At 38.6% G+C, this 16,001-nt stretch overlaps 1 protein-coding gene and 1 pseudogene across 4 annotated transcripts in view; one reads left to right on the top strand and one right to left on the bottom strand.

Moving 5' to 3' along the window:
• The window catches only part of UBE4B (ubiquitination factor E4B), a 124,589-nt gene that overhangs the window by 33,014 nt on the left and 75,574 nt on the right, over positions 1–16,001 (bottom strand). For all 4 annotated transcript variants that reach the window (XM_038537944.1, XM_038537945.1, XM_038537948.1 and 1 more), the window contains 9 exons: positions 15,414–15,514; positions 13,164–13,278; positions 8,806–8,889; positions 5,674–5,730; positions 4,947–5,063; positions 4,744–4,842; positions 4,145–4,258; positions 2,305–2,503; positions 628–766 (listed from right to left, as the gene is read on the bottom strand). In XM_038537944.1, the coding sequence (XP_038393872.1) occupies positions 628–766; positions 2,305–2,503; positions 4,145–4,258; positions 4,744–4,842; positions 4,947–5,063; positions 5,674–5,730; positions 8,806–8,889; positions 13,164–13,278; positions 15,414–15,514 (1,025 nt within the window). The remainder of the gene's footprint in view (positions 1–627; positions 767–2,304; positions 2,504–4,144; positions 4,259–4,743; positions 4,843–4,946; positions 5,064–5,673; positions 5,731–8,805; positions 8,890–13,163; positions 13,279–15,413; positions 15,515–16,001) is intronic.
• LOC102153218 lies at positions 14,252–14,914 on the top strand (annotated as a pseudogene).

Here is a 16,001-nt window from a genome sequence, read left to right as displayed (position 1 = left end):
TCTCACAGCCAGATGTGTACATAGGCCCTGGACCAAATGCAGTGGCTACACTATTATTATTCCAGAGGACCTATTCAGAATGTGTTTGCTTCCTTCCTGTTCCTGTGATTTGTATATTTGGAGGCGTTGGTACATGGGGGAAAATGCTTAGATTAAGAAACACGATGGTGCTAATGAATTGGAAACTGAGGCTACTATCTGGCCATTCTGGGTTCCTTACGCTATAGGACAACATGCAAAAAAGGCAATTACATGATGGCAGGAGTAAATTATCTCATTCATTAAGGGAGACTAGAGTTACTGTTTCAGAATCCAGGGAAGAAGGAGTATAGGTCTTAGAATCCAGGAGATCCTTTAAAGGGCCTCCTGGTCAACACCATGCTCAGTTAATGGAAGCCTAGTAACCACATTCCAAGTGTTGAGAACTCTTAGAAATCAAGGTTGGGTCACTCTGCCACCTAAAGAACTCTGGTCGACTGAGGACCATGGATGTGGAAGTAGAAGCAGATGTTGCACTGCAATCTATGTACTCCCCACATTCAAATCTACTGGTCACAATGGAACTGCTTGCTTTGTGAGAGCAGGTGGTTCCTCAGGCAACCCCAGGACATGGACTCAGGTACATACCTATTGAGCTCCCGGATGGCCCGCAGTCTACGGATATAGCGACGGCAGCTTGGCAGAATGGAGAGGTGGTGGGCATGCAGGGTAAGAAAAAAGCATTCTGTAGGAAATTTCGGCTCAGAAAATGGAGGCTGGTCTCCATCTAGGAAAAATAACATAAAATAAATAAATAAATAAATAAATAAATAAATAAATAAATAAATATTAACATAACTCCCTAAATATCTTATCACTTTGTTTCTGGATTATCTATTTATTTATTTAAAGATTTTATTTTTAAGTAATCTCTACACCCAATGTGGGGCTCGAATTCACAACCCTGAGATCAAGAGTTGCAGGCTCCACCACTAAGCCAGCCAGGTACCCCTGTTTTTGGATTATTTACAGATATACAATAGTAATCTGAATTCCCTTCAATTTGTATCTAATTCCTATTAGTATGTATATTTTTCAACAAGTATATTTTATTTTCTATGATATGCACTGCTTTCATTTTTTCCCAAAAGAAAAAAAACTGTCTTTTGGTAGAATTTAGTTTGGGCCTTATATATTTATTAAAGTTTTACATTTTGAAAAACACGATTCTATTAAACATATGACACATATTTTGCCCCATTTTTAAATTTTACATATTCATTTTGTCTCCCTCTACAAAAAACATTTATCTATTAAGATACTGTATATACATATTGTCTGATGATATGCTTCATTTCCTAAATCATTATAAATTTATTTCCCTCATGGCTGAGTCAAATCCTCTATTTGGTGTTTTCATGTTTTATTATTTTATATATATACACATATGTACATAAAATAAAGTATGTATATAAAATAAAGCATATATGTGTATATACATGTGTATACATATATACATATATGTATATACACACATATACATAAAAATATGTGTATACATGTGTATATATACACACATGTATATACACACACACATATATATTTTTAAATGTTTAACCCATTGATTCTTCTGGAATTTACTAGTCCATGATATGATTCCAAGATGATATCAGGGGCTACCTATTCAAATGACACTAATCAAATACTAACTTTATTGTTCATCAGCTACTTACTTCTTATTATAGTTTACATGTTTTTCTGTAATATATGCACCCATCTGATCATGATGCTGCCTGGTAAGCATGGAATCTCTATCCTATTCCATGAATGACTTTATAATATTTAAAAAATAAACACCATAGGGTTTTGATGTCTGTCATTAACATGCTTTATAACACAGAAAGGAAAAAGTTCAACAATTGTAATACCTTTAAAAGATTCATATTTTAATATGAACAAATTCATCAAGATCTATGCAATATTTTATGAGAAGTTTAATTGGTATATATAAAATCTTTATCATAATTAAGTCTCTGCTATTATTTTTATTATATTTCTTTTTCTTTCTTTCTTTTTTTGTTTTACTCTGAATAGTAGTATTTCTTTCTACTTGTTCTATGTATCCATTTGACTTTGGCTAAGCCAAATAAGAACTTTTTTATTGCATTAATTTTTATTGTGTGTCTCTGGCTCATAAATTCATTTTCTGAAGAGAAAATAATAATTTGTGAGGAATCATTAGCATCCAAATAAAATAAGTTTACAAAAAGTTTTTAAATAAAAGGGCAGCATTTTAATGACCTCACAATGAGCAATGTCACTCACAAAGTTCAGCCAGCCAGTCATTCACATCCTCCATTGTAGCATTCACTCTCGTCTCGTCATTAGGAAGAGTAATCCGACACCTTGGGTGGAATATATACGTGGGATCCACCGTCTCTAACTTGATCTTTGTACTTAGCTGCTGCAGCACCCAAAGGAAATTCAGCATGAATCCATCTGTAGATACCAATCTATCATCTGTCTGTGGATTATGAAAAAAAGATATTTAGAATAATGATTTAAATGGAAATTTTGGCACAATTTTATAAAAAAGGAGACCAGATATTCATCCCAAAGTTGGTGAGAGGACATATATGGTCACTGTTATTCTCCCAGCAGGTGCCCTCTCATGGAGTAGAAATCCTCTGTGAAGCATTTAATATGTTTACTGAATCTCTGGAAAGACCTTGGAAGTCTGTGATACTGTTAATTTTACAGAGGGAGAAACTAAGGCTCAGAGAGTTAAATGATTCGCCCAAGATCTTCAAAATTAACTAAGCAGAAACACAGTAAATGTTGCTTCCTTTCTCTTCTTTATTTCCCATCAAGAACATCAAAACCCTAGTTTCACTCAGCACCACTACCAGTTTTTCTGGTCCACATCATTAATGAAGTCCTATATTAATAACATAACAATTATAATGATGGTAGTTACCATTAGTTGTGTGTCCATGGTGCACCAGGCACTGTTCAACAGCATTATGGATAGTAAACCTAGAGTTAGGTACCATTATCACCCCCATTTAGCATGTAGGAAACTGAGGCACAAATAAATGTCTATGGTCCCACTATCGGGAAATGGTAGCTGGGGCCAGCAGGAAACCCAGGTGATCTCTTCTCTATACCTTTCTTCTTTTTCTGAGTAGAAATGTCACATCATTCACCATTACTTTTTAGTAACATAGGAAAGATTCCCTTTTAACTTCTCTGCGCTTGCAAAGTAAGTCCAGGCGATTGTTCCTCACCAGATCTGATACACTTTTAACCTTGTAACTGGTCTCCTCAGGTCTGCTTCTGACCCTCCTCCCACCTTAGTCCATTCTCCACACAACACATTTGGTGGTTTCCTTGCTGCAAAACCCCTCAGTGGCTTCTCATTACAGTTCTCAGCACGTCAGCCCCCACCTGATGAAGCCACTGCCTGCCCCATTAGCCCATGACTCACCACTCTCCCTCCTGTATATTACCCTCCAGCCACTGAAGTCTGCGTGTGGGGTTTGTTCCAAAGCTAGATCATTCTCACCTTGGTGCCTTACATGTGTCTAGAAAACTCTTCCCAGCCTTGTAATGGCTGACTTTCACATCAGCAGGTCTCTGATCAAACATCACCTCTTTAAAGGCATCTTCCCTACCACTTGATCAAAAATCACTCCTGTACCTTCCTTCTGGTACTTCCATGGTCATTCTCGAGTCCTCTACCTTGCTTTATTTGCTTCACAGACTTTTACAACTGCCTGAAATAATATATTTATTTAAGATTTTATTTATTTGACAGAGAGGGAGAAAGAGCACAAGCAGGGGGAGCAGAAGAGGGAGAGGAAGAAGCAGGCTCCCCGCCAAGAAGGGAGTCTAATGCGGGGCTCAATCCCAGGACCCTGGGATTGTGACCAGAGCCAAACGCAGAAGCTTAACTGCCTGAGCCACCCAGGTGCCCTTGAAATAATATATTTATACGTCTACTCATTTAGCCTTTGGAACATAGGTGGTACAGAGGTAGGAAGTCCTATCCTGCTCAATATATAATGTCTCCATTTCCTAGAACAATACCTGGTTGGTACCGAGTAAGTACAAGTTAGATGAATGAATTTAGTGAATCAGTAAAAGAAGTCTTTTGGAATCCTACCTGCATCTGTGCTTTCTTCATATTGGCATTGACGACAGCTGCCATGTAACCAAGAGCGGCCTCACGGGTCTCACCGTTTAACAGAATACTATGCAGAATCTTGAAAAGCTCTTGCTGGAATTTATTTTAGAAAAAAAGAAAAAAAAAATTAAGACTCAATTTTAAAAACTATTCCTTTTGACTTCAAGAACAGTGAGGCTTCTTCCCCCCCTTCTCTCTGGAGTGGGGGAGGCAGGTAGTTATAGTTTTAATAAAATGGCCCTTGCTATGGTCTTTTCAGGACAGGCTCAAAATTACCTTAACTACACGTCATTTGTCCATAATTTTGCTGCTGAAAGTCTCAGGACTTAAGACTATCAATCTATACTTGGGACACATGAGTCATCAAGGAGTATGTGCAAACTAACAGCACTCACTCACTCTTAGGTTTTACAAGCCTATGAGAGAGAGAGGATAGAGACAGAGCATGGCCACTAGCCTCAAAACCAGTGCCCAGTGATACCACATAGTACTGTTGTGGCAGGTATTACTCAAGACACAGGTTATATATATACAACTCTCTGTTACTTGTCCTTTGAATTCATTTACCAAACACCTACCCTTCCCAGCTCCAAGTAATGCTGCAGTGATTGGCTGACCACGCGAGTGTTTTCCAGGGTAATGGCAGGCCCTGAGAAATATTTTTCAACCACTTTAGCCTGGAAAGAGAAGGGGAAAATTCCATTGATATATGATTATGATGTTTGTTTGGGAAGGAATCTGAACATAAGAGCAGCAAAGTCCAAGTGGCCACTGTACTTACGTCATCTTCCGCAAAGACTGAGAAGCTAAAGAAAGCTCCCAAATAAGAGAGTCTCTGCAGCTCCCGCCCAGAGCCAGGGCTTAAGGATTTCGGCAACCACAAGGGCAAAGAAGCCACCTGCGCAAAAAATAGAAGAAGCGAGTCAAACTACTAAGCCGGCAAGTGAGGGAAAAATGTCATGAACAGAGTTCTCAACAGCCAACCTGTTCAGCTGGTTCTCAGCCATCAGTACAATGGCTGATGGTTAACACAAAAACCCAAAGCTTGCAAATGTGCTAGAATCCTAGGATCTCTGTTGGTATTTTCTCATCTCAGATGGAGGAGGAAAAGCCTCCAAATCCTCTACATTTTCACAAGATAGTCTTTTTTTTTTTTTTTTTTTTACAAGATAGTCTTTTTAATTCTGATGTTTCGAGAAGCTCTTTGATAGAGTTCAGATGAACTATTTTTACACTATCAAAGGACTCAAGTAAATTTTCCCATAGGATTTATTCCCCTAGTTGCATAATACTTGTACAAAAATCACAGAAGAAAATAAATAACTTCATCTTACACAGTAACACACACAGGGTTAACCAATTTAACTGAGAGCCACCCAGACGTGTTACCTGCATCTAATCTAAAATGTCCTCTAAGGGCTGTTTTTTCACATAATGTTACTTTAAAGGGATATCTTCTGAGTTACACATTCATTGAATATGTGCAAGTCCATCGGGGAAGCACTCACCAAATTGCACACGGGGTGTGTCTTCCCAAACTTGGTTTCACAAAGCTCACCTAAAGCCTAGAAATAAGGTCAGACGTGTCATTTATTGATTTATCTATTTATTTATGATCAGAAAGTGTCATTTAAATGTATTCCATCTTAAACTGACTGCTATGTGTAACACCAAGGAACAGCTTTAATGCTGTTATAAATACATATACATTCCTTCCAAAATACTAACAGCTTTACTGCTTTTCTGATAAGTTAACACCTGCACATCATAAAAAAATGTTCAGATAAAACAGAAATACAAAATGAAACTAAGAATCACTCATAAACTTTACCCTAATCGATAACCTCTACTGATATCTTGGTTTACAGCTTTCCAGACATATTTTTGTACATATACACATTGAAATCAATGCATATATTTTTACAAAAAGTGATTTTTTCACATAACATCTTTCCATGTCAAAGATATGCTTCATAAACTCTAGATGGCTAGTTTTGCCAGTGCTAAACTATAAATAATTACTACCTAATAAGCTACCAAATTCAGAACATGTTTAAAAGTATTACTTGGTTTCAAGAGCTCTGATATTTTTGACAACTCCAACATTTTCCTTTGGAGCTCCAATCATTTTTACATTAGAGAATCAGGAAAAAGAGCTTTTAGGGACATAAACACAGTTTAACACAGCTCGTGTATTCCAACCAAAGAGTGAGTTTAATTTTCTGTGCTGTGAACATAGCCACCAGAATTCCCGAGCCAGCCAATGGAAGCTACTTCTGAGTCAGTGCATTTAGGCACTGACATGTCTTTGAGGTGCCTCTGAGAAGGAAAGGTTCTCACTGAGCAGTGCAGGGGTTCTCAAACCGTGCTGTCCATTAAGATCACCAGGGGAGGTTGGAAGGCCCAATGCCAGGCCCCATCCTCACCACACCCATAATGTATGGAATCACAGTGTGTGGGAAGCTAGGCATCAGGTGTTTTAAAAATATCTGCAGGTAATCCCAGGGTATGACAGCATTAGGATGCACTGAGCCAGAGAATAATCACAGTTGTTTCTGACTCTAGCTCCAGTGGTCTTCCTCTTCCTGCTCCCATTGTCCTTCTGTGTACTGCACTCCCTCGGCTGTATGAGCATCAATAATGGTACAAAATAAAACTATTGTCTGTCATAATGGAGGCCTTTGTCTTTTGACCAAGAAGAACATTTTGTTGATATCTGACCCAAAAGCTGAAACATCGAGCCAGTTTAGACTGCAACAGAAAAGCTAACAATTCTGTGAAGGAACATTTACATCATCTGCTGATAATTAATGTGCACTCAAATATTTCATCACTGAGCTCAAACAATCAGATGGCTTCACTTCCTTTCATCTGGCACACACAGAATAATGCATAGGGATTAACAAAATTTTATTAGAAACTCGAATGGCATGGGCAGTAGGAAGAGCCCAGACATACATCCATTCAAAGTTATTTTTTTGCCTTCTAATTTCCCAGCACTATCTTAGTCTCTTAGCTCCATTTTGATTAAAACTGAGACATGCACCCTTTGTGTATACCTCTGTGTTAGCATTTATCATGGTGTGATGATTTGTGCTTTTGTGGCCTTAAGGTTAGCAGTGGGTCAGGAGCAACTAGTAGAGAGGTGCCTTGTCTAATCATTCCCAGTGTCTGGCACAGCCTAGGTCATCAGTGAGTACTGACTTAATGGTAAAATGGAATTAAGTCAATAGAGTAAAAGGAACAACCGAAGTAAAAATATAGATTTAACCAGGGCCTCAATTTATACAAGATTATATTTATTCATTACATTAGCTAATTTTGTATTTTGATATTTTCTCCTTCATATTCTATTTTTTTAAAGATTTTATTTATTTGAAAGTGAGCAAGAGAGATCACAGAGGCAGAGGGAGAGGGGGAAGCAGACTTCTCCACTGAGCAGGGAGCCCAATGTGGGGTTTGATTCCAGGACCCCAGGATCATGACCTGAGCTCAAGGCAGCTGCTTAATAGACTGAGCCACCCAGGAGCCCCTTTTCCTTCATATTCTAGAGTGAAAAATATTTAGTCAGACGTCAAAGTGTTTTTTCTCCCCAAATTTCCTAGAAGCCAATTCAGAAAAGTATCTTTTCTGCCTGGTTCTGGTATATTCACAGCAGTCAAGGCCCTCCGTGAGAATGTGGGGCAAAGGTTGTCCACAATTTATGCTTGTTGTAGGTGCCTAAAGGAGCTGAGCAGGTCTGCTTTCCACAGGAAGCTTCAAGGAAATGGGGGAGGGGAACAAGAATATTGCTATGAGATTTTTCTGTACAAAGTCATTGCATAAAGCTGGATTACATCTCCTAGTTTAAATCTGTCTTCAAAAAAAAAAAAAAAAAAAGAGGGTGGCCCTGGTGGCGCAGCGGTTTAGTGCCGCCTGCAGCCCAGGGTGTGATTCTGGAGACCGAGGATCGAGTCCCACGTCAAGCTCCCTGCATGGAGCCTGCTTCTCCCTCTCCCTGTGTCTCTGCCTCTCTCTCTCTCTCTCTCTCTCTGTGTCTCTCATGAATAAATAAATAAAATCTTAAAAAAAAAAGATTTTAATTTATTTATTCATGAGAAATACAGAGACTGGCAGAGACATAGGCAGAGGGAGAAGCAGACTTCCTGCAGGGAGAGCAATGCAGGACTCGACCCTGGAACCCTGAGATCATGACCTGAGCCGAGCAGAAGGCAGCTGCTCAACCACTGAGTCACCTGGTGCCCTAGAAGTCTGCCTTTTGACTTGCATTTAAAATCATGTTTTTTTAAATAACAAAATTTCATTCCAGTTACGGTATGCCCAATTGCCAGGAGAATCAGAAGGATATCAGCAAGTGGCATCATTTTCATGAGCTATATGGTCAAGCAAAGTGCAAAGTGCATTCTGGCACTTGCAGCACTGATTCTCCCACCTAGGGCTCGCATGTGTGGAATCTGTCTAGGCTGCTCCCACTCTTCCTTGATGCCTCTCACTGCACACCAAACACTACATGGCTAAGACAATACTTTCAGGTTTTAAATGTGAATACATGGCTGATTACCTGAAAGAAAAGTGTATGCTCAATTCAGCTGGAAGAAAGTGTCTACTGAATGTCTTAAAGAAAAAGAACAAAGGATTACCATGAGGGGGTACTTAAAGTAGTCACTATCGAGGGAGCACTCTTTGGCAGCGAGAGCCAGGCCTTGTAAAATGGGGATAAAGATCTGTAAGAAAAAAAAAAGATCGGAAATGTAAATTTAGGAAAACTTCAGAAAACTTCAGGAGGCATGTTAAATAAAGTGCTGAATCTGAATGTCTAGGCATTTCTACCTTCCCCCAAAGAAAAGCTGTTTTGTTTATAAAAGAGTCTAGTATCCAGCCACGGAGTGTGGCTCTATCCTTCGACAAGGATAATCATAAAGTAATATAGCTGACTTTTCCAGAAGTAACAGGATCTGGTGAGCCCTAATTCTCTGGAAGGACTCAGAGTGACTCAGAAGAAACTCATAGTTTTTGAGTCTATACTATAGGAGTCCCCAGGGGTCCTCGTCCTAATCAACTAAATTCTATCTTGGCAATAAATAGGTTTCTGATTACCAAGCACCTACAATCTGTAAAGAAAATCTATCAGTATCTTAAAAAATTCTTCACACTTTCCCACTTTCATCTGATTTTTTCCAACTTTCTGTGTTTATTTGGAAAAGAACAAGAAAAACAAACCAGTAATGGATATCATTATCATTATATTAACCGTAACTACGTAAAGCAAACAGCTGGTAAATGTTGAAAATGCAAAAAGAAACTTGACTAGAATGACTTACCTCCATTTGTGGTATAATTAATACACTAATATGATGCCAGAGCTTATGGGCACTCATATTTATTTTTATAAGTTTACCATCAACACCAGGGCACGTTTTCTCCATGCAAGATTTGCGAACAGCTCATCTACAATGTCTCAACACACTAACTGACTGACTCATTTAGGGAGTTGGTTCAAGACTAGTATCAAGTAGAAGATGGTATAAACAACAGCTGACAATCCGAATACCAACAAGTTGAAATGGGAGTGCTCTATAAAGCCACCAGAAAATCTAAAAAATTCCCTTTCCTTCTAATTTCATCCCATTATATTGAGCAGCTTGGTCATTTAAGGAACACAGGATTTAAAAAAATTAAAAAGGTGCCCTGATTACAAAGTGTCTGTGGAGTGTCTTGAGATAACAAGATAGCTCTGGAAGAGATCATACCAGTTTTTGCAAGTTAAACCATGAGGGTAGAAGTAACAACATGCTATCAGAAGCTAAGCTAAAAATGGATAGGTAAAGCTTAAACGTAGGGATGGGGGAATGACAAAATGACAATCAAGAAAAATACAACTCAAATCATCAAAATAAATTTTATAATTGGATTCATCTAGAAAAATTTCAATATTTTTTTTCTCAGAATACTATAAAGCAAAACATCTTTACATTTTCTAGTAGACTTACCCTCTTTGGCAGGTAGGATTTCATTTACAAGAGACAAGGTATTACTAACTATAATATTTTTCAAATAGTCAAGCATTAAACTATTTGTGTGACTTCCATTTTTTAAATGACTCTCGTTTTCAAATATACACCTTCGAGTAACGACAAAAAATACAAGTATTCATCTCCAACCCTAAATTCTAGCTATTTATTTCTATTTATTTATCTGTGAATATTTCCAATATTAAAAGAAGACTTAATAGTTAAATAGATTTAATAGTTCACACGTGCCAAACTCTTAAGACAAAAAGGTGAAATGCTGTTTTCAATTCACTCGTCCTTTCTGTCTAGAAAAAAAACACAAGGTAACACGAAGACAGACAAGGAGGAGTGTTCTGGAGTGAGTGGCAGAAAAGGCATCAAAATACTATGATTAGAAAGAAATAGTGGAGGCTCCTGGGTGGCTCAGTTGGTTAAGCGACAGACTCTTGATTTCAGTTCAGGTTGTGATCTCAGAGTCATGAGATCAAGCCTCGAGACGGGCTCCACTTAAGATTTTCTCTCTCTGCCTCTCCCTCCTGGCTCTCTCTCTCTAAGGAAAAAAAAAAAAAAACAGTGGGTACACAACACTGTGAATGCACTAAATGGCACTGGATTGGTTAATTTTTTTTTATTTTTAAAATTATTTAATTATTCATGAGAGACACAGAGAGAGAGAGAGGCAGAGACACAGGCAGAGGGAGAAGCAGGCTCCATGCAGGGAGCCTGATGTAGGACTCGATTCCGGGTCTCCAGGATCACACCCCGGGCTGCAGGCGGTGCTAAACCGCTGTGCCACGGGGGCTGCCCAGTTAATTTTTTTAAAAAAAGATTTCTTTTAAATTTATTTGTGAGAGACACAGAGAGAGAGGCAGAGACACATAGACAGAGAAGCAGGTTCCTTGCAGGGAGCCCGATGTGGGACTTGATCCCCGGACCCAGGATCACACCCTGAGCTGAAGGCAGATGCTCAACAACTGAGTATCCAGGCATCCTTGGATTGGTTCATTTTATGTTACATGGATTTCATCTCAATTTTTTTTTAAAGAGGTCACTTCATAACCTCTGTGTAAGTTTCTTTATGAATAAAATAGGAGTAACACACCTTTTAGCTGATCACTGGGCTGATTTTATAGAGCTAAAGCTCTGAGTTCCTCAAATGATGTCTTGTATAATAGGGGAAGTATTCTAATTTTTTTTAAAGATTTTATTTAAGATTTCTCCACATCCAATGTGGGGCTCAAACTCACAACCCCAAGATCAAGAGTCGCACACTCCACTGATTGAGCCAACTGGGTGCCTCGGACAAGTATTCTAATGAATGCACATCATACATACAACAAAGGGCACCACTTAAACCTTCCAAGATGGTTACTTCTTTTCTTTCTTTTCTTTTTTTCTTAAGTAGTCTCCATGCCCAGCATGGAGCTTGACACAGGACTTGATTCCATGACCACGATCAAGAGCCAGACACTTAATTGGGTGAACCACCCAGGTGCCCCAACAGTTATCTATTTTCATCGGAGTTCACTTCTTCCAGAGATGAAAAGCTCACTATGCTGCCTTGAGTATTCCTGCAACAAGACTATCACCTAAGAAAAGTAGTTGATGAATTCCTGACACAATCATGATACTAACTTGGAGTTTTGCTTTGGGATTCTTCTTTTACAATATTTTGGAAACTGCTAAAAACACAATTCCTGAGATTTCAAAGGCTTTAGAATTAATAGTTATGAATAATATTAGTTATAAATACAGATGAAAAGGAATCGTATCGTTTATCGCTATTGCCTCTGTTCTTCTGTATAGAAAGAAACAATCATATGGTGAATTGTAAGAAAATGTCATAAAAATCCTTCCATCATGGGAAATTGCATGTGCGAAAGTTGCCGTGACAAAGTGCTCACATCACAACACAGGTGGGAAGATCGCAACCAAATGGAAGCCGAAGTTTCACCTCGGAAGAAACCCTCGAGACTAAAGAAATAAGTTTATTACTAAATATCTCATATCTGCATTTTCACATGACTTCACACAGTGAGATAAAAATTATGATACTTAAAAAGAAAGAAGTAATTAGCAAGATAGGAGACATCATTCCCAGTTTAGTGGTGAAAAGACAAAAGATTCTGTGTGGTATGCAGACTGCACTGAACTAACTTTGTTGCTGGTTTACTAATTTCTTTTTTGTAAACTTGGAGAACTAATTTTCAATATGACTCAACTGGCAAATGCACATTATGCACATTGTGTCTTATGCCATCTCTTGGTATTCTTGTGTTAAAAGCTCCTATAATTCTTGCCTCTCAAGCACTTAGCACTTGTTAAAATGCTCTATGCTTGACTGCTTGAAATAGACAAATGATTTGAATGCAGCTGTCAATCTGATTATCTCAAGAAAGAAGTTCAGGTAGATCTCTCTGAGCAAATAACACATGCATGTTCAAATTGTGAAACAGAAGTTTTCTTTTTTTTAAAAGAGTTTTATTTATTCATAAGAGACACAGAGAGAGAGAGAGAGGCAGAGGGAGAACCAGGCTTCACACAGGGAGTTCGACATGGGACTTGATCCCGGGTCTCCAGGATTACACCCTGGGCCAAAGGAGGCGCTAAACCAGGCAGCCCCAGTGGCGCAGTGGTTTGGCGCCGCCTGCAGCCCAGGGCGTGATCCTGGAGACCAGGGATCGAGTCCCACATCGGGCTCCCTGCATGGAGCCTACTTCTCCCTCTGCCTGTGTCTCTGCCTCTCTCTCTCTCTCTCTGTGTCTCTATGAATAAAAAAAAAAAAAAAAAAAAAAAAAAAAACTCCCTTGCAATTCATCTTTGTAAGCAAAATGTTTAAAAAAAAAAAAGAAAAAAAAGGAGGTGCTAAACCACTGAGCTACACGGGCTGCCCTAGAAGTTTTCAAAATATGGTGTCTTTAGAAATTAAGCCTTGGCACAGAAGCTCCTAGGCTAAAAGTTTCAGTAGCAAACTCACAAAACCTCACCTGCTTGAACACTTCTTCATCCTGGTGAGTGGTTCTCACCAGTTCCTGCATGAAGCCATATGGGAGATTCCTGCAGAGCATATACGGCACCAGGAAGGATGGCTGCTGCATGGACCTGCGAACCCACAAAAGTCAAGGACTTCAATGGCTCAGCTCATCAGTATGTGACTACACGGTGCATGGGCTGTCACACCAGCAGAAGTGTCCGGTCAAAAGTCAAACTTTAAATCTCTCTCAGATATTCTACACAACAGTTTTAGGCAAAAGATGACCCTTCTTAAATTGTTAATAATCACTTTTTTTTTAATAAGAGACTATAGAAAATTTTAAAGAATTCATCTTTTCCCACATTTAATCCTTTAAAAATAAAGCATTACCCCCCAAGATGAAGCATCATATGTCTCTTTTACTTGTTTATGCCACATCCAATTGAAAAGATCAGCAATGGCTGAGGACTGTTAAATAAAACTCTTAATTTTAACCACAGAATATTTTTTTAGGTTTTTCTCCATGTTTATCCTTTTCCTTCCTTTTTCTTTTCTTTTAAGGTTTATTTATTTATGTAATCTGTATACACAATGTGGTACTCGAACTCACAACCCTGGGAGATCATGAGTCACCTGCTCCCCTGACTGAGCCAGCCAGGTACCCTCTTCCTCTTCCTTTTTGACAATTTTCAAAAACATATGGTTCTGGCACAGAAAATAATATAAGAACAACCAGAATGAATAAACGTTGTAACTCTGACATTTTTTCCTTAGATGTTTTTACATCACTTTTCCTTCAGATATTTTCATAAAAGAAATGAAATATACAAATGCTTTTTATTGAACTAGAAACCTTCATGGGACCCTCCAATCAATCAATAATGTAGTATACTTCAGGTGATTCCCAATGTAACTGCTCTACTCCTGTTATCTATTACTGAGTAACAGAAAATGACTGTATGATACATGGAAAGTGATAACCTGAACATTTTTTCAACTATCTCCTCTGGTTTCAAGGAGCTGCTTTTAAACTAAATACTAATTTCCTGCCTCGATGCTGACGTATTTCAACAGTGGTCTATAGACAACAGCGTTTTAGAAATGCTTTATTATTTAACGGCACGATGTATACTTCTAAAGTTGGAAGGTGGACTAGAAATAGAAGTCTTATTGATACAGATGATCACTTTGATATACTTTGGCTTCTTACAATTTTCGAGCATAGACTTATCCCAAAGCTCCGAGGGGCTAAGTCTCAGAAGGCTGTTCTTGGTGAACTGCAGTAGCAGCACCCAGGTGCTCCTCACACTGTACTCACTAGAAACTATGGTCTGTAGCCACCCGTCCTGCTTTTTGATCCTGGATAGCCTATCAGCTTTTTACTGGATAGACCATGTCAATGGAGGTGAAAGTGTTAACTTACAGGAGATTACTCTCAAGAAATATGCTCAGTTCTTAGATAAACTCACAAATGAGTATCATTAGCTCTTTTTGCAACAACACAAAGTATAATGGCAGAAAAACCTCAAACTGGACAGAAGGGCCTCCTTCTGCCTTTAACCAACTGAATGTGGTAGATGTGGACTCCAGACCCTAACTCTCTGTAAGGTATGGCAACAAATAGTAAGGCACAGAATAGTTTTCTCCAAACATGAAGATTTTAAAATCAGCAACCAATTTTCCTTAGTTTCAGGTCATTTAAAAAGTAACGGTTTAAAAAAGTTTATTTTTATTACTGGAGAAAGTGGCATTGAGTTTTGTTGAAATGGATCATGAAATAATGTTTTTCAGAATACTATGCAAAATTTTAAAAGTCTTTAATGGGCTAAAATGATTCAATTATAAAGCTTTAAACTGGGAGAATATAAATGTTTCTATATAGAATGGATTTTTTTTCCCACCAGAAAGGATTTCTTAAACCAGTACAGTAAAACTTCAGGTTATTCTGTTCTTAGGTTGTTGAAGATAAATCAAAGTTAACCATATATTAAGCTTGCTTTAAAACTAAATAAATAATCTACATGTTGCAGCCTAAGTAAAATGAACTTTTATAAAAAAAAAAAAAAAAAAAGACAGAGGCTGTTTTATATTCATAGTGTTTCAGAGAAGGAAAGGGACCTCTGGGGTCATCCAGTCAACCACTTTCACCGTCCAGGTGAGAAAGTGCGTTATCCAAGGTGGCACAATTCAGCTGGACAACTAGATGTCCACTGATGGGCGGGGTCTTCTCCCTGCTAACATGAATGCACATGGTTTTCCCTACCTTGGTTGTGTGAGGGAACCTTGTAGGACTAACGCAGTATGGGATATGCACTGTGAGCGGATGTTGCTGAGAAGCTGGCTGACTGCTGGCTGGCTGCACATCTGAAAGAAAAGACAGAGGTTAGGACTCTGCAAAAACAAACGAAATAACCCTGTACTGCTGAAAACTGACAGGAGTCAGGAGACATTAGTCTCCAGGAAATGGCAGGCTTTTCTCTTGCTCTACTCATAATCAACAAGCCAGACTAACTGTATCATCCATGTATGTTACCTCCACTGAAACCTTGGTCAGAGAAGAGAGAGTAGAACTAGCATAGGTGCCTGAGCGGGAATCTCAGCAGGGTGCGCCCACTCTGCTTTTCTAAGTGCAACAAACCCCAAAGGAGCCCTTCACAAATGTATCACTAGCGGGTGGACAAGTGGATGAGTTTGGAAAACAAGAAGTGGACAATGAACTGGGAATGAAATAATAAAGTCAGCATGAAACAAGAGAAAAAACATAGCTTCCAGAGTTTAAGCCCATTTTTGTAACTTTTATGTGATTATAGACAATCACTCCAAGTCTCTGAGGTTTGTCTGCTGCTTCCTA

The sequence above is a fragment of the Canis lupus genome, chromosome 5, assembly GCF_011100685.1.
Source record: "Canis lupus familiaris isolate Mischka breed German Shepherd chromosome 5, alternate assembly UU_Cfam_GSD_1.0, whole genome shotgun sequence".
NCBI lineage: Eukaryota > Metazoa > Chordata > Mammalia > Carnivora > Canidae > Canis > Canis lupus.
The sequence above is the reverse complement of the archived record's forward strand: the minus strand, read 5'-3'. Positions and strand labels throughout refer to the sequence as shown.